Source organism: Notolabrus celidotus, chromosome 21 (assembly GCF_009762535.1).
Source record: "Notolabrus celidotus isolate fNotCel1 chromosome 21, fNotCel1.pri, whole genome shotgun sequence".
NCBI classification, from domain to species: Eukaryota; Metazoa; Chordata; class Actinopteri; order Labriformes; family Labridae; genus Notolabrus; species Notolabrus celidotus.
The window spans coordinates 18,247,534-18,271,659 of record NC_048292.1 but is presented as its reverse complement, the minus strand read 5'-3'; the positions used below and the strand labels follow the sequence as shown (position 1 = coordinate 18,271,659).

Sequence of the window (24,126 nt, the reverse complement as noted above, 5' to 3'; positions counted from 1 at the left end):
GACATACACTGAAACTGAGATGTCATGTCTGACAGCAACATTTAAACCAAAGCTTCAATTTCTGGTATATGAAACATGAGAAATAGAGAAAATTGTCCATTACTATTTCCCTAATCTCAAGGTGATGTCTTGAAACTGCTTACACAATATTTCCTCATATTTGAATCCAAAATGAAGACTGACTCATCACATTTTTTTGGGGGGGGGGGTTGCTTTTGTTAGAGAGGAAAGCTGAAGAGAGACAGGAAATGATGGGGGCTCAGAGTGGAGGATGACACGCAGCAAAGGGTCAGTGCCAGGAGTCGAACCAGCAACTACTGCTGGTATAAAGACTATAACCTCTGAATATGGGGCGTGCACTTTTACCACTTGGCTAAATTGGTGCTACACAACTCAGCATTTTTTGTATAGCACCTCTTTTATGCACAATAATCCAGGTCAGACTTATTCACAAAGGAAATAAATATTGATTACAAAAGTTAAAAGTACAGCCTAGTGGTCTAAGCACCCCACATAGAGAGGCTACAGTCCTATTCGCAGAGGTCGCCTGTTTGACTCCCGGCCACGACCATTTGCTGCATGTCTTGCCCTGCTCTCTACTCCCCACATATCCTGTCTCTCTTATCACCCCCCCCCACACACACACACGCAAAAAAAAGTAGAGTACAAAAGACGTAAGTGAGAAAAACATAAGGCTGGGTTATAATCATTAAAAGTAATTTTCTTAGAGTCAGTAACATTAATTAAGATCTATAAAAAGGAGGGCACAGTTTTAGCTCAGTTTGTAGAGTAGGCGCCCCATGTACAGAGGCGACATTCCTCATCGCACTGGTTGTAGAGTCGGTTTTCAGTCAGGGCATAATTTGGTGCATGTCATTCCCCCCCTCTCTCTCCCCACATTTCCTGTCTCTATCAAGTTGTCCTATCAAAATAAAGGCAAAAAGTCAAAAAATTGATCTTTAAAGTTTCTAAAAGTTAAATAAGTCAATCCAAGCAGCAGAGATAAAGCTTATGCAGGAATGTAAATAAAAATGTTGACCAAAGCTATGAAATTACTTCAAATTAAAATCTAGATTAAAAACATATAGTAGTTTCCTAACTTATTTTCAAAAATACTGGGAGAGTTTGCCATTTCTATTATCTATGGGAAGTAAGGTTTATTGTTTACAGAAATTAAAAACACATACAAGGGTGCAGACTTAGTCTAATGGTTGAGTTGAGCGCCCATATAGCAGGCAGCCCTGGTTCAATTGCAGCCTGTAGACAGGTCACCAACCTATCACAGGGCAAAAATTGAACTTAAAAAAGAGAGAAAATCAAATACGCAATAAACAAATAAACAAATAAACAAAAAGTCTTACTTCAGACTTTTAGGTTTAAAGAAGAAAAACAGGGAATCTGCACAAATGAATGGCTGAAACAGAGGAGCAATTTGCATTTTTGGTCTGAGAGTGACAACAATAAATCAGTTATCAAAAAGAAAAAAAAGGGAATAATTTGTCCGTCATTCAGCTTATTTTCTCAGCTAATAGTTGCAGCTTTGGTAACAACCCAGACAGACCAATCTGGACTTCTCACTGAATCATTCTATTTTATATGTAAATTTTGAACAACACATTTTCTGATTAATGCAGATTTTTTTAACACCCACCTACCTCTCTCCCAGTCTAACCTCTTTATACAATAGGACTCTATTCACTGTCCAAACAAACACAATATGCCTGTCAGCAAACAATAGCTGTTTACTTTATAAAAACCTCTCTTTCTCTTTTTCCCCCACAGTTGATGAAGAGGCCCTGAGGAAGAAGATCACTGCAGAGCTGTACAAAGGATTGGAGCAGGACAGGGCCAAGGCAGAGCAGGAGCTGCAAGCCTGGTGAGACACACAAACACACACACACACACAATCTTCTGGTGTGAAGTGATGAAGTGGGTTTTTGTTTATGAACTTCTACAGAAACTTTTTTATTCAAAGCACTTAATCCATTTCAGAATTACACCGAGTGCTTGTGTTTGAGAGCTGAAATGAAGACTCCTTCCTCTCTTCTTTACCTTTCCTCTTTAATTGTGATTGACTCTGCGACAGTGTCAATTCCAGTTCCAGGATTTCATTAGACATTCTCAGATGTTACCATTTCCCTCTTTCATTAATAGTCAAAAAGGTCAGCACCACTCGCTCCGATCCCCACTGTGTTTCCAATCTCCCCTACTTCCGAAGCACATCAGCACTTTTTCCTCCTTCTGTCTCTCCTCCTCTTGTTCTCCCCGGATCAATTAATCATGCCCGAGAGAGAGGAGGGTGCTATCCTGAGGTAATTTCCTGGGTGTTGAGTGGGTGATACATTAGCCCTGCCTGATGAAGAAACACGCTCTTCATGTAAGGAGTACATTTCTCCTCCTCCTCCTCCTCCTCCTCCTCTCTCTTCTTTTTGACCCTAAAGAAGCAGGTGCACGCGGCACAATGTCCGATAATTGTGTTGCTCCGCCCCTTTAATAGGCCGGGGTGATCTGCAGCAGACTCTGGTGAAAGAACATCAGTGATTAAACACACTTTTACACTATGGGGGTGAAGAAAAACACAACCTGTCTTTATCCAGAGGGAGTTAGCGCTAGCCTCACGATTAGTCTCGCTTTTGAAGCTCATTCAAAAAAAGAGAAATTAACAAGTGGTTTTGAGAAATCATTTGTTTATTGATTTTTTTCCCTGCTGTTTTTTTTTTATATAACTACTTCCTGCAGCTCCCTTATTGATGTCTGCTCAGAGGAGTAAGTGCTTCAAAATAATGCCGTCCTTACAAATGACTGAAATCATGAAAACTTTCAAGCAGTCAATTTTATGTTTTCACTTAAGTGGACTCAACTGAACATGAAATGGTAAATAAGCAATCTTCAGTTAGCCACTTGTGTGTGTGTGTGTGTGTGTGTGTGTGTGTGTGTGTGTGCGTGTGCGCGCGCACGCTGGTGTACATTCATATTAATACCACTTTTTTGTAGTCCTTAGTGCTGTTTGTTTCTTCTTTTGCTCATTTTGCTACATTTTATTTCCACTTTCCATCATGTGAGTCTGGTAATAAATGGGACAGCCTGTCAGGGTGCATTTTGGGATTTGAGGATGGCTTAAAAGATGCAGCTTAGTGGTGTTTTTGTAAATCTAGTGTCACTAAGTCCTAACGAGTAAATCAAAATGTGAATAAATAAAAACACTTAAACATTAAAGACTAATTAGCAGTTTCTATTTATTATGGGCAAACATCTGATCAGAATTCATAACTCACAATATCAGAGTGTTGCTTGCCTCAACATAGTCTGTCTGGAACTGGCACATGGTGCTTCTTTAATGAAGAATTTTTCAGTTTGTCTAGTCAAGTCAAATTTATTTATAAAGCACATTTAAAAACACAGCAGAAGCTGACCAAAGTGCTGTGCAACACATAAAAAAACACAATGTGAGACCAAACAAACAATAAAAGAGACAAACAAACGACAAGGAGAGCACAGCATTGGAAATGAGAACCTATTCAGGGCTAGAGGACTCAATTGCTAAAATATAAAAGTGTGTTTTGAGGTGAGTCTTAAAAGAGTCGACAAAGGGGGCGGCCCTGATTGAGGAGGGGAGGCTGTTCCAAAGACGCGTGGCCTTTACACTAAAAGCGCGGTCGCCCTTCAGCTTATATTTTGACCGGGGATTTGCCAGGAGACCCATGTCAGAAGACCTCAGAGGCTTGGAGGTTTTGTAAGGGCTCAGGAGGTCAGTTATATAAGGAGGGGCCAGACCATTCAGAGCTTTAAAAACAAAAAGCTAAATCTTAAAATCAAAATCGAAACAGAACAGACCTCTGACAAGAGTTCTTAACATCCTTCTTTCTAGACTGGCATCTCATCTTGGCTCTGCCTCCCCTGTATTCTAATATCTAGCTTCAGACTCTTTTTGTTGTGTGTTGGGTGGTGGGGGCTGCAAGGCTCCAGGTGGTAGAGTAGGTAGTATCAGTGTTGTCACTACCTGGAGCTTGCATGTATGGAGCCTGGGTCCATTGAAAGTGATGATACTGTATGGGTTGGGTTATTGAATTTGGGTGTTCTGCTAGTGGATATAATGGACAGTGGAAGCTGTCATGCAGTGAGGATGCCAGAGTTTACTGTTTACTCTCTCTGATGTGTCGTTGGCCTAGGGCTGGGCGATAATTCGATAACGATGATTATCATGATATAATTTTACTCAATATAAATATAACAAATGTTTGAAAAAAAACGATATATACATTTTAAAAAGATATATACATTTTATTTGTAACTTTTTAGATGTATCAACAAGACAAAACAAATGCAATCAAACAGGGGCTCAAAAATTCAGTACATGTAAACCTGTAATTACAACCCTGACCACTAGAAATGGAGGGGACGCTAAGGTGCCTTAAATGCTAGTTGCCATCTTACATTAGACTGAAGAAGGAGACAACATTGAATGGCCAATCATGTTGTAGTGTGAGAAGTAGGCAGGCTTCAAGACATTCGGAGCGGAAAACGAGTGACACCGACTTTGAAGAAAACTCAAAACCTACCAACTCTATGTAGAGTCGTTAGTCTGACACTGTGCTGACTCAGCGTTTGCTATTAAACTAATACACTGTCAGGATGTGGGTAAATAAATCTGTAACGCAAATAACCTCGAGCTGAGAAAAATAAGAATCTACAAACTAGGGATATACATTTTAAGTATTTTCCGTGATCGATTTTTGGAAATGTTAACGATCAATTATCGATTAATTGATTAAAAAAAACATTATTCTTCTTACGTCAAAAACAATGCCAAATACATTGTTTTCCCCCTAAATTATATTTTCAACAGCAACAAAATGCATAAAACTGACGGGATTGAATACGGACACATGTTTGACACGCAGAATATCAACGATCAGGCTCATAGAAATATTCTCCGCAGACAGTCTTATAAAGTGAAGGCTCATAATACTAACAGAAAAGTACTTCAGACTCCCAGTGTCCAGTTTTCTGTCTCCTCATTCTTATTGAGAAAAATAAACATGTGTATTCGGTCAGGTGTCAGCCAGGAGCGCAACCGGGTCATAATCAGGAGAAAGCTCAGACGGCTCTGATGTTGCTGCTCTGTAAACGTAGCGTACCAGAATTTCCCACCTGTCTGTTACCTTTGTATCCAAAGGTGGGAAATATCCTGTTTAAAGTTGTCAACCTTTGTGTCCGTGTTGTTGTTGGCAGCAGTTTTGTATTGATCCTCTTTTAAAAAGCGCACGTGGAGACCTGACGCACAGCCGCAGCCGCCAGCTGAGCGTCTCCGCTGTGCGCAACACCTTTAACAGCTGATTCACATCCAAACATGCTTTAAACTTAAAACACCTCCCTGAAAGATGAGTGTAATATGAGACCACATGATGTTTGTTCCACGTGACAGAAAATTGATAACAAAAATGTGTGTTTCGAGTAATTTCTTAACAATCAATTAATCTATAATCGATTAATTGTGGTCATCCCTAATACAAACTAAATCCTCAAAAAAATCTCTTCCTACACTAAAGACCTCCTTCCTGTTAGCACTGTCAAAAATGAGGGATTCAATAAGCTTATCAGAGACCTAAATCCAGATACAAGCTAACAAACCGTCTGGTTTCTTCAAGTTTCACTCAGGAGCAAAAATCTTTCTTTAAATTGAAATGAACTAATAATTCGATATTTATCGGGATAATTATCGATATCGACTGATTTTTTTAAAAATTGCGTGATAACATCTTTTTTAATATTGCCCAGCTCTACAATCAGGTTGTGCTGGAATTAAATACGCAAAACAATTGAGCCAATAAAACAATAAAGCTGGATTCACAATAAAACAAATTGAAATCTAAAATAAAAATAAAATGAAAACAGTCTGTAGGTAAATTTACTCTAAAAAGGTCTTTCTATGAAAGTAGCTTTTGAGGAGTGATTTAAAAGAATGTGTTAATTATACGGGCTCCTGATGCCTTTACTGAGAGGATAGGTCAGTGGATAGACAAACTGGGAAGAGAGAGTGGAGGATGACATGCGGTAAAGGGCCACAAGTCGGAATCAAATCTTGGCTGCCTGCTTCGAGGACCATCGCATCTGTACATTGGAGTGCAATTAAACTGACGGATCCCCCCCCCCCCAAACAAACAAAGAAGTAAAAAACAAAAGAAAAACGTATTTTTCTGTCATTTACACCACCAACCTTCAGGCCTGAAAATGTCATTGGCTTCTTTTTCTTCCACCATTGAACTTTTCTATTCATTTGTACTATTTGTAGATAAAGGTGACTTTTTCTTTCTTTTAATTGAAATAGATGAGGTGAGCAGAGTTCTTTCTCTCTCCTTCTTTGCTGTCAAAGCATTATTAAATTACAATGGTATTTCACCTTCTCACAGAGCAGCCGTTAATTACTGAGTTTTTATGGATGTTGAAGGCAAAGAAGGCGCTGTGATTGTGGCCTTCGCTGTGTTGGAAGACTCAGCAAGCCAAGTGGTTAAAGGTGCATTTGTGTGTGTGTTTGTGTGTTTGTGTGATTGTGTTTGTGTGTGTGTGTGTATCAAAGCTCAGCTAACAAGCCCGCACAGTGGCTCACTAGTTACAGAACCCTGCGGTGAAACCACTGCACAGCTTGAACACAGGGAAATGGAATAATGTGTGAACCCCCAGGTCAGCAGGAGAGAACACACACATTTACACACACGAGATACATGAGGCCAAAATCTCAAGGTCATATCCAAGTGGAACGATTGCTCCTGCAGTTTTTCTGTTGTTACAAACCTCTAATGTTTGTTTCTTTAAATCTGTGCAGCAACCACATATTATTACTAATAGCTATTTTCATGGTTAAGATTCCTCCATTCTGTCTAATACAATAATGCAGCATATGGTCCACAGGCTTGTTTACATAAGGCAGCACTTCTTCTGTTTGCTTTACTCTCACTCCAGAGATCTGGCTTTGCATGTTTCTCTGGTACAAGTGCAGTAAGGAGTTCATTTAGCTGCAGCCTAAACTCATTTGTAGCGAAGAGCGGCTGCAGGGAGCAGATTTGCCTCTGCCGCTTCTCTGTGAGGCATCAGAGCAGAACGACTCAGAGAAAAGGACGAGAGAGAAGAAAGGACGAAGGGAGAAGGGGCTCCAACACCATCCTGTCTCTTCTCCCTCTATCTAACTCCTTCTGCGCCGCTGTTCGATCAAGTTCTCCTCTTCCTCTCTTATCTGTTTCCTATTTGTTTCTCGATTATCCTGTACTTTTTCACCCTTCTCTTTGTCTACATTCCACTTTTCCCAATCTATTTCTCCCCTCTTTTTCACATCTTCTTCCTACCTCCTTCTCCCTGTAACTTTCTAGATGGCACACATTAAGCTAGGTTGTTGTTGTAAAACTTCTGTCCATGTATTTAAGCCGCTTTTGAGACATAATAGCATGTCCGATTTTTCAATTGAGAACACTGACCTCCTCTCAGAGCTTCTGTGTCCCCTCTTTGCTCACCAGCAAGCCTGTTAAAGCCCAGGATTGTGCCTGTGCAGAGGTGATCCTCTGTTAAAATATGATCTGAATCAGCAGCATGGCTAGTTTTGGATCAGATCACTATCTGCACTTTAAGTTTCAAATTCTGTGTGAAGGCTTTTTTGGTAGAGCGCTGAAAACGTAGTACACTCATGCAACTTCACAGCACTCTGTCACCATATAATCATGAGTTATGATATCACACGCATACTGGAACTTATTTTACCTTTACCTTGTTGTAGTGGGGTTACAGGGACGTCATTTTTCTTGTGTGTTTATGGCCCACCACTCTGAAAACAATCATAGTAATATCTTAGCTATCACCCAGAAGTGACTTTGTAACTTCAGAGAACATCAAAATAACCGGTTTTCCTCTAACCATTTTACAAACCATTGCTACTGTGCAAAACATGCAGGAAAAAGAAAGAGTATTCAGTAGGGGGAGTATTATTAGGATTTTATCACTTTTAGCCCCTTTTATCGCTACTACTCTTCATATTTGGTGCAAAACATAAAGACATGATGTGAAAAGATGTTAAGAAGTGAGACACACATAGTAGCACGATTCAATCTGTTAATTTTAAAATGACCATGTAGCAAAAAAGTAGTTTAATGTGAAGCACAAACCTTGAGTCTTGAGTTAGCTCCAACTCACGTACCTCACAGAAAAGCCAAAGATGAAATATGTAACTCAAGATTTCACAATAAAAAGAGGATTAATTGCATGTTAGTGTTTCGAGGAAAATGTTGTGTTCTAAATTTACTTTATTACAAGTTACAGTTAACATCAGAAATAAATGACTTCTTCAATACAACCTCCTGTCAGTTCAAATAACTCTGAATACTGACTGTAGCATGCCAACTCTCAAAGTGTACCTTGTTTTACCATTTAATTATTAGGAAGTCTGTAAGGATGTGTTAAGTGTCTCAGGGGTATGTCAGCCCAGACAGACAGAGGGTTATGGAAACTCCTGCATTAAGGCAGAGTGTAACTTTAGTTTTGACAGAAGCATTTTTTGTCCGTGAGCTTAATGGTACTTTCGGTACTGACAAATCACGTGCTGGTACCAAAAAATGCTGGTTCTCAATACCCATCCCTAGTATTCAGTACCGCTGGTTGTTCCTGTGTTAATGTCACTGTAGAATGTACAAGGATATTTTACGCTGTTTTACGACAAACACAACAGTAAAGTACAGATGTATTGTCTTGTGACCAAGCGGCAACCTCCAGTCTTAAAATATGGAGCCAATGCAGAAATATTAAAAACTGCAGTTCATTGAGCGTCCACTTGAGGCTGGCTGCAGAAGCACCTGAAACCACAGACATACCCATTCAAAAAAGCCGATCTTTGTGGCAAAAATAAACATGTTTACACTCTGTCGGCACCAGCTGTACAGGGGGTGAATTGTTTTATAACTCGTTAATTTTGAAGATATTCAACTTACAAGCTCTGCCTCAATAAGGACATGGCTGACTTGATTGACAGGCGGGCACCTTTTAGCTGTTAGCAAAGAGGCTAAAGAGGCCAACTCCACGTCTTTGCCTAATAATCAAGCAGCAACCTCTGGTCTGAAAATATGACTCAAATTCGGAAGTGCTAAAAACTGCAGTTCATCAAGGATCCGCTTGAGGATGGCTACAGAAACACCGGAAACCAAATACACAACAAGCTTTACAGCAGAAATAAACATGTTTACAGCCTGGTGCAAAAGACGAGTGTAGTCTGGATAGCTCATTTCTTGATTGGCACACACTGTACGGGGGTGAATTTTTCATAACGCAGTAATTTCAAAGATATTGAGATTATGAGTCTTCCAATGAGAGGCACAGCTGACTTGATTGACAGGTGGGGACACTGTAGCTGTTGGCTAGGAGGCTCAAAGCCCGCCTCTTTACCTCACAATCACTTGACAGCAGCAATATGGCTGTCGACATTGTTGTGGCAGGAAGGAATCCGGATAGATTCAGGGTGAAGAAATTTGGCCATTTGTTTTTATAAACACATCCAACTCTGACTACTCTGGTAATCTGCAGCGCATGCAAACAGGCTTTAATTGTTTCCCTGCTTGCATGAAAGATGTCGATAGTTCTCCCAATGAGTGTCACTTGCCTTTTGTAAACCTAAACACATTATTGTAAAAGTGTCCCTATCCTTAATAAATCAAGCCAAGTGCAAGTGCATGCAAGTGTGAAGCTTTTATGATCTTTCTGCAGAGTGAGGGGCTTTTCTAAATTTCCTCACTGCACTGTCCTTTGTTTCCCCACTCACTTAATTTTATCTATGTCCTGGCATTTCATAGCATCCACAGTCAGGTGTGGGGTGTGTGTATGTGTGTGTGTTTATGTGTGAGTGCCTGTGTGTCAGGGAGAGTGCATGGCTCCATAAAATATTCATGGGCAGCATTCAGCTGCATTATTCCTAACATCAATATTGCATCGGGCCTTTAAATGCCTTTGTTTCAGTCGGCACTGTTATGCAGGTCTGTCAGAATCCGTCCTGCCAGGCACACTGTATTGAGACACATCTTGTGTAGATGACAGCCAGACAACAGGAAACATTACCCGGTGAAGAGCTGAAGAGGGAGAAAGAAAGCATGTAAATGTTGGCAGGTAGCAGACATGAATTTGTCTTTTTTTTTCTTGATATTCAAGCACAGGTAAGGACATTTGGATGATTTAATTGAGAGTAGTAGGTCATGTTTGCATAATGGTTTGAATTGGAGTCTGAATAATTTGCCTCCTTTTCAACCACATCTGCCTTAACCTTGACAGGTGTGTTTGTTTTCACACACACTTGCTCACTATGGAATGTAACAACAGTGGGATCAAGCAGCAACCTCCAGTATTACAGAATTAAGCCAATGTCGAAGTGCTAAAATCTGCAGTTCCACAAGTATCCACTCAAGGCTGACTCCAAAAGCCAAGGAGACCCCATTAATACTCGTTATTAAACCATTACTTCTTTTGTACACACCCCTAATTATTTTTTAATACCTTACTTTTTTTGGAGTATGTTAAGGCTACACATGAGGCATAATTAGGGGTAGGGGTGGAAACTGATAAGACTTCATCAATGTCAATGACATTGTCGATTCTGCTTATCAATCCAATTCCTTATCAATTCTCCTAACGATTCCTGAGTATTTTTTTGAGGGGAAAAAAAGTAGTTCTACACAGCCTTCCAGACCAAAAGGAACCATTTTTTTCCCCCAAAATTATCTCTGCACAAGACTGAACATGAAAATATTCAACTTGTACATACTGAACAATAGGTTGACCTCAATCTCGGCAGCATGAGTCCAGACATGGCCCCTGGGGCCTGGATGAAAAGACTTTGAATTTGGAGAGAAAAAACGCTTTTCCTCTGGGGGTCACCACGGAGGTATTTTACCCGCTCTAGGTGCCTCATTTTCGGCTGCGTGAGTCCGGATGTGGCCCCTCGAGCCTGAGTGAAAGCGTTCCGACTCCGAAAGGGGAGAGGTAGGCAGGGGTTCGCCTCCCCGACACGAACATGTTCACATGGAACCCTTCTACACTTCGGCCCGACGCGAACCCCAAGCTTCGAGGCAGAGTTGAAAAATGCTTCAGCATATTTGAGGTATTTGCACCTAGGAGTTCTGCGTCGCAGAGTGTGTGACATAATGCAATGTACCGCGACGTGACGTGATGTGATGTCGTGCTGGGAAATGAATCGTTAAGAAGAATCGATAACATTTGAGGTGTACAATTCCGATGGAATTGATCAATTAGAACCGGTTCTAAGTCGGATCCAGTTTTTGATTCCTACCCCTAATTAGGGGTGTGGCTGACTTCATTGTCGTTGTAGCTATAAGCTAGCAGGCTAAAGGCCTTCCATCACTTCACCTCTTTGTTTCTTGTTATGTTGAGTCAGCATTTCCAACATGGCAGCCCCCAATGTTGGACTTCAAAACTCTACTTCAGCAACAGAAAGGGGGGCGTCACTTAGACTACGTCCATGTTTGTTACAGTCTATAAGTGGGACATGGCCACTGCCACACATCCCATTGGTTTGTGAGTTTAGCATTTTGACCGCATTCTTTTTTTTAGAACCAGAAGTGACCATATTTGGACAACTGGATAGACCTTGCTACGTATTTAACGTTGTTGATACACTGCCATGGAAGGGACCTGTCATTCACAGGTAGCAATACCTGGAAGCACACCCTGCATCATCAATAATTCAGCTCTAAATTGGACAAGTCTTTATGCTATGAACATCACGCTGTACTAAAGTAGAATCAAATCAAACTATTTGGATCATAACAGTATTACATGTTGGGGAAATGTTCACTGTGGTAATAAATAAGATGTAAGGTTGGGTCATCAGCTGTTCCCAGCTGTTTCTATGCTCCCAGGCTTGAATTTGCAAATAGTGCAGCCTTCCTCTGCTGGTTATTGGTAAAGTACAGGTGTAAGGCACTTCTGCATTGGCTCCTCTTTTAAAATCAGAGGCTATATACAGTCTATGACACAAGCTTGATGTGCCTGGTGTCGCTTAACCCTAAGTAGCAACCCCTCAGTGACTCACTCTATACGTTTTTTGTATGTACTGCCATAGATGGCATCTTAAAATAGTATGCTTGAATATCTTAAATGTTCCCAAGTACGTCTGTTCAAGGCCCTCTTTTAAAATAGAACCTAACTTTTCTGGAAAGCGAGACAGTCTGACCCACTTGCACTCTTTTCCAAATTAATGATACCTTACTGGTTCTGCCTTCCCATCTGTGTGTTTTTAAGACTCAATCCACTGAGCCATCAACACAAAGGTTACTAGGCCAAGAATATCCTCTTTCTCCCAGCAGCAGGTCAAACATCAGCCATTTATCCTCCAAAGACTTTCCCTTTTTCTCTCTTTCCCCATACATACTGTAGGTGCTGTCTTTTTTTTCCTCTCCCAGACTGACTCAACCACTCTCTATACCTCAAAGATCCCCCTTTCCAAGCTGGTGCCAATCTTCCACAGCCGAATGAAAAATGCATCCAATATCCCAGGGACAGGGCAATAATGACTGGAAAGCAATAGAGGTGAAGCAGACAGATAGCATCCAGCAAGTGATAGTGGTCTTTGCTTGGGTTAGCACTTGTGAGGAAGTGAGAAGAAGGACTTTTTTGCAAGGCTGTCTATTTCCTTTGTTCCCTTCCTTCTTTTTTTTTCATTTGTTCCAGACATCGCGTTTTGTCATCATTACACATGAAGAATTCCTTATTTTCTTTCTTGTTTCTTCAAAAAAAAATATTATTTATAGTTTTTTTTTTCCATGAGGGCAAAAAAAAAAAGTCGCTTTTTTCCTTTATTTAGAAAAAATCCCCCAAAAGACTTTAAATTACCTTTTTATAAATTTGGTTCAAATTTCCTTGGCTTAATTCCCTATGACTGCCCTTTATGTTTGTTTCCACTTATATAATAACACTGGTAACCAAAGTTGCTTTTGTGTTCATCATTTACACATCTGCATACTTTTGACCAATGTTACGATGCACTTTGATGCTGAATGAAAATGCCCCCTACATTGCCTAAAATACATGGTTGGTATCCGTGTGTATAGAAGAATATATCTTTATTGTCATTGTACATTGTACAATGCCAGTCCATATATCAATCCAATACTGAAATTCATAAGGCTTGTACAAATCAGCTTGTTTCACCAGGACACGATTCTCCCTAGTCTGTCCTTAAAACTGATCCTAGGGGGTGTATCATTTTAAGATGGAAAACAAGAACAATGTGAAGCAAGCAGAGAATGCCATCATCAAAACAACGATCTGTGATCAACTGCATTGTCACCTTCGATGATTTAGAGTTGATCACAGCCAAGATACATCATGCTATATACGCTCTGTCATATCTCCGAACTATCACAAATCGAGGCTCTGACGCGGAGCTATTAGTGCCAAAACTGTCAATAGCGGTGCGTTAATTATATGCTGATGCTTAATGCTATTAAGAAAAACAATGGACATTATTGCAGCAAACAGAAGTGGACTCAAAGTCGAGGAAAACCACAAATATTATTGTTGCATAAAAAACTAAAATGAATAGAGACAACTCCAGAGAAGTCTTGTCTTTGAAAATTAAGGTGTATTTTATTTGCAGTTATTACCCTTACTAACTGTCCGGTTGTGTAAGATGCTTGATTCTGATTGGTCAAAACCCCTTCACAAGCCCTTGACAGCAGTTGTTAATCATGTCAAATCAATCCGCAGAATAGAGTTCCGGCACATTTTTCTTCTGTTTTTTGATAGGAGCAGACTTTAAAGTGTGTGAACCGCAGGGTTCAGAGGAGAAGGAGAGCTGAACGAGGACAGTTGCATGTTAAACCGACAACAGGCAGATAAGAATCCATCGCCATGGAACGTTAAGTCACTGGGACTATTTAAAAAAAACAAAACTGTAGACATAAATCAATTTAAATCAATAAAATAATCTTTTAATCAATGTTTTTTTCCAGCATCTGTATTTTAAGTTAGCAGCCGGGTAATGAGCGGGATAATGTATGATTAGCAGGTAGTTATGGGAAATAGAACCCCTTCAGAGTGGACAAGACCCCTCCCTTACTTAGGAATGATTATAAACAGAGTATTTTAATTGACTCCTGGAATCCATCTAGGCCTAAATTTAAAGTGCTTTTAATTTAAAACCTTGCCTCTGCTGTTATTCTCAACAATAAAGAACAGCCGCTATAGTAAATTCTGCACAGGACATAGGAAATATCTAAAATTTGTCAGTATCATGATGCGTATCATATTAGGGCCTCTGTATTGTGATATGTTTCCTATCATGATGCTGTGGGAAATACCCAGCCGTAGCAGCCCTAGAAGCACAAGGGGTTAGAGTTAAAGCCTAGAGCTGTTATAAAGTATTTTCTTTTTTTTTCCAACTGCACTGGAATCAGTTTTGTAGTACCTATTGAGAAATACTCAAGTTTATGTATGGGTGTTGGTGCTAGCAAGGAGACATTGGTATCTGAGTATTTATGTTTCCAATGCTTGCACATTAGATAATCTGAGTTCAGACAAAGTCAAAGTTAACAAGACACTACATCTAACTTTGTCTTGGCAGGATTGTTTATTGTCAAAGTAAGGAGAAATGACAGTTCAAGTTTTTTGGAGTAGAGGCCGCTAGGTGCATTAGCAGTGCATGCAGGTGTGTATTGTAGGGAAATGGTGAATGTAAAAGGCCATTAGGAGGCTCCCTCTGTGTGTCTTTGTGTGTGAGTCGGAGCTAGATGATGGATGGAGTGTGCTGACGTGTGCAGCCCAGTGGACTGTGAGACTGGACATGGCTGGTCTCTCTCCGTCTCCCTCCATCTCTTGCTCCCACTCTCTGCCTCGCTCCCTCTTTGCTTCACTTCCTCTGGGCCAAAAATGTCATGTCGCCGCCGCTCACTCCTGCTTCTTCCTCTTTCTCTTTTTTTATTTAGTCTTTCTGTCTCAGCTGCTCTCCAACATTTAGTAGTGTTGCGGGGCAAACGGCAGCTCCAAGACATCAGGCATCAGACATGTTTTATTAAAGCTTACCTGCTGCAGGAGGCAAAGGCACGAGATTGTTATCTGTTAGATGAGTGCGTCCATCATGATTTCTCACTGCCTTCATTTAGGGAACACTCACCGGTGAATGAAGAAATTAATTAAGTTGAAGTAGGTGTCCTTATTCAGCCACTGGGCCTTCATCAGAACTTGTTCGTATGTCTGTGGGAACACTTATGTCACTGACGTTGTCGATCAGACTGTGAATGATTGTAGAAATCATGTCTTACAGGGAAGGCAGTGTAGCACAGTAACATTCAGAAACACTTGAGTTTAAATGTCGTCTGTAAAGGAATATAAAACCTTTGGAGCATTTCATCATCCAGTTGAAACCATAGACTGTATAAATAATGGACATAGTATCCGTGACGTCACACATCTGATTTTGAAGCCAATCGTCAGAGGGAGCCATATTGGTTATTCTGAAGTCAACCTAACTGCTGTCGAGCTAGTGTGAGGTAATGGCCCTGTCACACCATGACGATTTAGCCAGCGTATAAAAAAATTGGCGAGTATGCTGGCGTACGTTGCATAAGTCATAGGTGAGTTTTGTATAAGTTAAAAGCACGCTGAAGCACACTTGTATATGTCGTAGTACGGCAAGTAAGTATGCAGCGTATGGATCATACGTCCGGCATACGCCTGCCATAACTTGTAGGTAAGTTATGCGATCGTTGACATACGTCCACACACCTAGAGCTGTGTGTCTGCGTGTGTGTGAGTGTGAGAACTGAGAAGCCTTGGAGCCCTCACTCAGTCAAGTAGCAGAGTCTTCTGAAACAGAAGCTGAAGCCAGCATGTCGGAGTCTGGTGGTGTTCAACGACAAAGCTGCTGTTGTTGAATTAAATGAAGTTCAAAATGTTACTTTTTTGAAAGCGCAGTCAATAAGTGTAACTTCTTGTAAAGACCAGAGGCTGTGTTCCTGCTGGTTTCACTCCTCTGACACTCTCCATGGCTCATCATGTTCTTACAAAGAGAGACTGCAGAGTTTTTAATAACAGAAGTTTTTTAATCACCAATGAAGTGCATCTCCTTCAAAACATATACATTGTCACTAACGAGCGTCAGCCTTTTGTTATACTTTGTCAGCGTTATTACCTTACACTGCCGCAGGCTTTGCACAAGTGGACTATAGTTGGACAAAAGTTATGAATATTCTATGTATATGCCCAAAATTGAAAAAAAACATTGATAATTCAGCATATGTCAGCATTTTAGAGGCATTTTGATACGTCTGGAAAACGCTGGTTAAATCGTCAATGTGTGACAGGGTCATAAAGAGGCGGGCTTTGAGCCTCCCAGCCAAAAGTTGCTGTGTTCCCGCCTGTCAGTCAAGTCAGCTGTGCCTCTCATAATGGAAAAGTTGTAATCTTAATATCTTCGAAATTGCCCTTATGAAAAAATTCACCCCCCCCCCCATACAGTGTGTGCCGATTTAAGGAATGAGCTATCCAGCCTACACTCGTCTTTTGTACCAGGCTGTAAACATGTTTATTTCTGCTGTAAAGATCGCCTTTTTTGAATTGGTGTGTATGTAGTTTCGGTTACTTCCAGAGCCAGCCTCAAGTGGATCCTCGATGAACTGCAGTTTTTAACACTTCCGCATTGGACTCAATTCTTGCGGCAACCTCCGGTCTAAAAATGTGAGTCAATGCGGAAGTGCTAAAAGCTGCAGTTCATCGAGGATCCGCTTGATGCTGGCTCTGGAAGTACCGGAAGTCACATACACATGAATGGGAAAAAGACGATCTTTACAGCAGAAATAAACATGTTTACAGCCTGGTACAAAAGATGAGTGTAGTCTGAATAGCTCATTTCTCGATCTCCTCTAACTGTGAGGGGGGTGAATTTTTTTCTAACGTGGCAATTTTGAAGATATTGAGATTACTAGTCTTCCAATGAGAGGCACAGCTGCCTGTGGGAACACTGCAGCTGTTGGCTAGGAGGCTCAAAGCCCGCCTCTTTACGTCACACTGGCTCGACAGAAGCAATATGGCTGCCGCCGACGATTGGCTTCAAAGCAGCGTTCAGAAACAGATGGGTGACGTCACGGATACTACATCCATATTAGGGATGACCTCAATTAATTGATTATCGATTAATTGATTGTTAAGAAATTACTCAAAACACACATTTTTGTTATCAATTTTCCATCACGTGGAACAAACATCATGTGGTCTCATATTACACTCATCTATCAGGGAGGTGTTTTAAGTTTAAAGTATGTTTCGATGTGAATCAGCTGTTAAAGGTGTTGCGCACAGCGGAGACGGCTGTGCGTCAGGTCTCCACGTGCGCTTTTTAAAAGAGGATCAATACAAAACTGCTGCCAACAACAACACGGACACAAAGGTTGACAACTTTAAACAGGACATTTCCCACCTTTGGATACGAAGGTAACAGACAGGTGGGAAATTCAGGTTAGCTACATTTATAGACCAGCAACATCAGAGCCGTCTGAGCTTTTCTCCAGCAGGACTGATTATGACCCGGTTGCGCTCCCGGCTGACACCTGATCAAATACACGTTTATTTTTCTCAATAAGAACGAGTAAACAGAAAACTGGACACTGTGAGTCTGAAGTACTTTTCTGTATGTATTATGAGCCTTCACTTTATAAGATTATATCCTAGGAGAATATTTTAATGAGCCTGATCGTTGATATTCTACGTGTCAAACATGTACCCGTATTCAATCCCGTCAGTGATATGCATTTTGTTGCTGTAAAAAATAAAATGTAGGGGGAAAACAACCTATTTGCATTGTTTTTGACGTAAGAATAATAATGTTTTTTTTATCAATTAATCGAGAATTGATCGTTAACATTTCCAAAAATCGATCACGGAAAATACTTAAAATGTACATCCCTAGTCCATATTTTATACAGTCTATGGTTGAAACAGGGATGAACTTTTGAAAAGGGGTTAGTTGTATAAAAGGGTCGTACGTAACAAAGCCCTGATGGCAAACAAAAAATTAAGAAAAAGAACATTGTCAGCTCTTTGGTAAATCTGCTGCTTACTAAGAGAATTAAGATTTATTTGTTTCACTGTCGTTCAAACCTTGGTAAACGAGAGCGACAAGAGGGAGTAGTGAGTTTAAATGTGGAGGAACTTTGAACCAAACTGCTTTCTTATCTGTGAAACAGGTCACAAAACAGTCAACATTCACCATAACTCTCCACTGAGAGTGAGAGCCTCCCTCTCATCGCGGCTGTCTGTCAGAGCTGTCTTTGGGTCTTTCTCAGGCAGAACTTTATTAAGATCCTCTCCATCTTCATTCAGTCTGTCATATTTCACTCAGCCGCCCGCTCTCTTCCCTGCTCTGTGTTTATTTTACCTCGCTGCTACTGTTTGATTCCTAGCAGAGGAAGACTTTCAGGGATTCAGGGACGTTCCTCCTCTACTCCAATCAGGCACACTGTCGCAGGGAGTAGGGAGTGCGTTGCTAGGCAACAACGAGAACCCAGTGACAGGGTTCAAACGGTGGTCTCCTGTCTGCGGAGAGCGTTCTGCCTCTGTCCATATCACTGCTTTGTTGAATTGATGAGTGTAGTTTTAGGGCGATGGTTGCGCCTGTTCCATATTAATAGTTGAATCACTCTTCAGTGTAAATCATTTGGAAATGATGTGAATTGATTTAAACTGTCTGACAGTTGTTAACTCTCTGTGAAACATCAGAGTTCAACTTTTCTGCCACTGCTGATGAAGTATGACTCCTCCATGTTGCCCCCTCTGTGTTAGCTGCAGAACAGCAAGGACATGTATATGGATGACTCTGACATTAAGGATGAAAATCAATAAACAGGTGAATTGGACTATCTATGCTTCATTAGCACTGTAATCACATGTGTGACCTTTTAATTCTTATGGGAGACTCTCTTAGCACTGCAGCAGGCAATGCAGCAGTACAGCATCCAAAAGGTGGGCCGTGGTTTAAACATTAAACATTAAACATTAAAGGTTCTTAGATAGTTGACAAATAACATGTTTAAAGAAATAATATCTGTGAAGCGGTTTGCTATCTGTGTTTAACAAGACTATCACATTGTATACTATGAGCTTTTCGATATAAAGCCACAGATGGGGGATTGTCTTTTTTGTGCAAATAAGGGCCATTATGCATCCATTACCTGTACCACTTATCCCAATCAGGGTCCCGGGGGCCTGAGGCAGTCCCAGCTGTCATTGGGCAAGAGGCGTCAGTCTCTGGTCTTAAAATATGAAGCCAGTGCGGAAGTGTCAAAAACTGCAGTTCACAGAGCGTCCGCTTGAGGCTGGCTGCAGAAACGCAAGAAACCACATACACACCCATTCAAAAAAGACTGTTGCAACAGCAAATGTCTACAGCCTGGTGAAAAAAACCTGACTTTGTTGCTAATTTCTCTATCGGCACACACTGTACAGGGGTGCATTTTTTAAAGGTGACATATCATGCAAAATTTACTTTTTAATGGTTCTTTACCTGAAATATGTGTCCCTGGCATGTCTACAAACCCCCCGAGAATGATAAAAATCCATTCTGCCCCTGTTTTGATTTCTACACCTTTCTGTAAATGTGTGTGAAACGAGCCGTTTCAGACTTCCGTGATTTTGTTACGTAACAACAATATCCGGTCTGTCACGGAGTCAGAGCTCGGAGCTTGTTCAGCCCATAGACTGTATAAAATAATACTGAATCCCTCCTCCGTTTTTCATTACCTGCACAAATGTGTGCTAACAAGGAGCTTAGGAGGGAGGCATGCTAGTTGTAGGCTGTCTTAATAAACACAAAGGTCGGTTTTACTCCACACGTCTGCAGATTTGAAGATCTAGTGGATGATTTTTATTTGTCATGGATAAGTGCTAGCGCTAATTGGCATAGCCACATAGCTACATGTTCATAGCTGTAGCTGTAGCTGTGTACCAAGACACACGTCGACATACTGACAAATAAAACAACAAGAAACACTAAATCTGTGACCAATCCTTCATAAAAGGTCCTGCTGCCTTTCTGGCAGAGGTCGGTTTTACTCCCCACGTCTGCAGATTTGAAGATCTAGTGGATGATTTTTATTTATCATGGATAAGTGCTAGCGCTAGTTAGCATAGCCACATAGCTACATGTTCGTAGCTGTGTACCAAGACACACGTCTACATACTGATAAATAAAACAACAAGAAACACTAAATCTATGACCAATCGTTCAGAAAGGTCCTGCTGCAGGCGCCTCTCCGTCAGGATCAGATTCAGAGGGTTGAAGTAACGTGATCTCTGAGCAGCCGTGTATATTCAGCCAACATGTAAACATTAGATCAACGTGCTGGAGAGCCGAGGCACATCCACTTCCGGAGGGGGCGTGGTCAGAGGGAAAACAGAGTGTTCTGAGGAGGACTGAGGAAGAGGGCTTTTCAGGCATGTCAAAATCTGATTTCAAAGTGTTTTTTTGAGCATAAACTTTAAAGACATGTTTTGGGGACCTCTTAGACCAATATATATTGATGAAAAAAGCGTGATATGTCCCCTTTAAAACTCGTTATTTTTGAAAATATTAAACTTACAAGTTTTTCCTAAATAAGGGCACAGTTGAACTTATAAAAACCCTGCAGTTCAAGGATCCACCTCAGTAAAGCTGATGGCAGATTTAGAGTTTTCTGTTTATTTTGTCTTTTCTTCTTTTATTTATCTTGATCCTTTGAGGCTTTAAATCCGTTCTGTAGCTCAACACCTATATTCAAAGAAGAATGATCTGTAGATGTCTCTTTGTCCGTCTCTTTGCCTCTTGTTGACAAAAGTTAGATTTAGTCGGCATTTCCAATATGGCGACCTCCAACGAAAGGTTCCAAAACTCTGCTTCAGTAACAAATGGTTGACGTCACAGAGACTATGTCCATTTATTATACAGTCCTTGAATACACCCTGGACAGGTCAACAGTCTATCACAGGGCTGACATTCTATAGGCCTTGTTGACACAAGAACGACCCCATGAAAAACGTAAAATCTTTCCTTTGCATTTAAGACAACTCAAAAACTATTGAAAATGCTGCAGTATGCAAGCCAGACCTGTAGTTGGCAGTATAACTTTTTAACAAAGTAGCACAGAAGAAAGCCACATGGCCTGCTCGTAAAGCTTTTCTTCAACAGAGGAGTGAGTACAAACAAACAAACAAGAAGACGATGGTGAACACACACCTGAAAACTGTCAGCTTTGTCTGGAGTACTCAGTAGAGCCAGCGGCAAAAACACAACTAGGTAGTCCGCCATTGCTGTTATTCTTTTCCTACTTGGAACATAATATGCACTTTTGATGAGCTGTTGTAGTTGTTGCCATTTTGTTGTCATGTTTGGGATGCACATACGTTGTTTTCTTTCATTCTTTAAACTCTTGTACGATTGTTTTAAAAAGAAAAATACTGACACACAACCAAAAAACACGACTTCAATGTTGTTTAGCTGTAAGCCTAACTGGCACCCTGGCACTTTGTCAAACCATTTCAATGTGCATTATTTTACTCTGAACACCAGGATTTGAAGTGTTTTTGCATGTTCATAAACAGAAAACATTGAATGAAATGTATTAAACCTATGAAATGTCTTATGCTCAACAGGCTGGAGTCGGAGAAGGCCCGGTCAGCCGCCCAGGTTCAGGCTGAAGCTCAGTCTCAGGTCCAAGACGAAGTGAGCAGGATTCTGTCTGTGGAGCGAGCCGTGGCCAATGAGAGCCTTCAGCAGGCCGTGCTACGAGAGAGGATCACCACTGAAGACGAGCAGCTGCGCGCTCAACTCTTTGTAAGTCTTTTGCACCTCACTTTATCGAGTTTTGTTGGACTTTCTAGCCTCGCACCATACCTTAAAAGCCATGTAAGTTGGCACATTGCACCAGGCCCGGTGAAAAATGTGGACTTATAACTTAAGTTAAGAGTGCTCTTTTGCAGTTTTCAAACTTTAAGCCCCTTTCTATTACTTCATTCTTAGATGTTTGAAATTCAGTGGGCAGATGCTGCATGGTAAGATCTCCAAAAATCCTCTTGGGCCTAAACCCTGACTCCAACTGTCTGCTACTTTGAATAAATTAGACAAAATCAGTGTATTTTGGGGTCATTTTAGTGGTCATACTTGGATTAACTCCTCCGAATAATGTTCATCTTGGTAAATCTGCACCACAGTATCTAACAGATATGAGCTGAACATTCAAACTATATGACTTGTCTAGCACAGGTTCACTGAGAGCAGTTTGTACAAGAAGACAAGTCCCATTCTGTCCACATATTGCATCAGTGAGCGTCACAGTTATTCCTCCATCTGTCTTGTGCGTGTCAATATTCACCTCTCAAAAGCACACAATAATTCAACACAAACAAAAAGTGAATAACTCAAGCCTCTTTGCTGTATCAAATTCATGCAGCTCGATATTTTTGTCCTCTGCCTGTTCATCCTCCTGTGTTATGAAACCCTGTGTCTTTATTTCCTGCAAATTGCCCTTGTAAACATTGTCAGATGAGCATCCCTTACCACGCGCGCACATACACGGGCAGTATATTGTTTCAGAAAGAAAACATATTCTCCCCGGAGTGCGGCCGCTGTTTACAAACCTATGCTATTGATTATATAGCTCATTTCACACGCTCATCGCCGTAATAGAAAAATGAATCATTTTCGTTGAGAGAGAGGGGGAGAAGAAGAGGAGCGTTGACGTGATTCCTTGCCGCAGGACAAGTGCACGAGGGATCCCTCATTTGGAACGGCGATCCAATCGAAAGACGAAGAAGAGGGATGGCGCGGGAGGGAGTCGAGGGAGGGGGGGACTCATGATGGAATGTGTTCTTCCCTTCAGCATGTGTGAAGAAAACCGTCTCAGTCGTAGGTTTCTGTAATTTAATTTCTTTTTTTTTTTAAAGGTAGGGAGACTGAAAAATGGGAGGAAGGGCAAGAAAGTAACACCTGCTTTGTATCTGTGGTGTACTGTAAGAGCAGGATTGTGGGTTGTGGGTCCCGGGAACTGTCACAGAGGAGAACCCTTTTGAATGTCATCGCCTGCGTGCTTCTTAAGTACCACCTCCCCGTGCTTGAAGAACCTTCTCCTCTGTTCGCTGTAAAGCTTTTGCTTGTGGCCCCAAGGCTAACCTAGGGCCATTAGCAGCTTAAAAACCACAGATAACTGCATTGCAGTGGCTGTGCACAATGTCACACAGTCTTTGTTTCAGCCTTTGTCTGTAACTTATATTTTTTTCAGGGACAGTCTTAGTGATATTTCCACATTTATTTCCAGTTTCTTTACTTCCTTTAAAGCAGCAGACGAATCTTTGTCACAGACTTCTGAAAATGTGTGTCAGTGTGATAATTTCCTGAGTTTGAACATTATTTTGGAGTGCCAGAATTTTAATAGAATCTGACGGGTTATCAGTGAAGGCGCAGCGCTGTTCGCAGCACTCATGTAATTGTCAAGTCAGACGCTTCCACACAGTCGCTCTTCTTTTCAACTGGAAATGGACTTCTCCTTTTTAAATGGCAGCCTCGCGCCAAGACGTCTCCCACCTATTGTCATTTTTCTCCCTGTGTTTGTGCGCTTCCCACAGCGATAAAACACATCTTTGATGAGACATAAAACATATGTTAACGTATTGCATGTGTGTGTTTGTGTCTCTTGCTCACCTACCTGGCTCTATTATCTCTTTCTTTATGTGTGTCAGGCTCTTTATACTCTTACCTTAAGAGATAATCAACCTGTAAGACGTGCAAATTGTTGCTTTTAACTAGGCCTCTCATGATTACCTTGTCTGCGTAGGTTACCCAGCAGAATATGCATTGTGGTAAAGCTCATGAGCATCAGTAATCAGGAGGGGAAATTGGTTCTGATTGCTGGGTTAAGTCAATAAGTTGATGGAGGAAGAGCTTCAGAGAGAGATTGTGGCCTGCTGTACTGACTAAGCACATAATCTGGCGGCTGATAGAGCTTTCAAAGGTGATTTGTTAAGACTTTATCCCCTTAAACCTGTTCACGCTTCATGTTTTATCCTATAGGCTGCACTGTTAGGCTGCATCCCTGAGGAAGTAATTCCTATATCTTTTACACA

The 24,126-nt window shown here is 41.0% G+C and overlaps 1 protein-coding gene across 2 annotated transcripts in view; it reads left to right on the top strand.

Annotated features, from left to right (window-relative positions):
* The window catches only part of chchd3a (coiled-coil-helix-coiled-coil-helix domain containing 3a), a 112,729-nt gene that overhangs the window by 16,410 nt on the left and 72,193 nt on the right, over positions 1-24,126 (top strand). For both annotated transcript variants that reach the window (XM_034673131.1, XM_034673132.1), the window contains 2 exons: positions 1,783-1,876; positions 21,661-21,841. In XM_034673131.1, the coding sequence (XP_034529022.1) occupies positions 1,783-1,876; positions 21,661-21,841 (275 nt within the window). The remainder of the gene's footprint in view (positions 1-1,782; positions 1,877-21,660; positions 21,842-24,126) is intronic.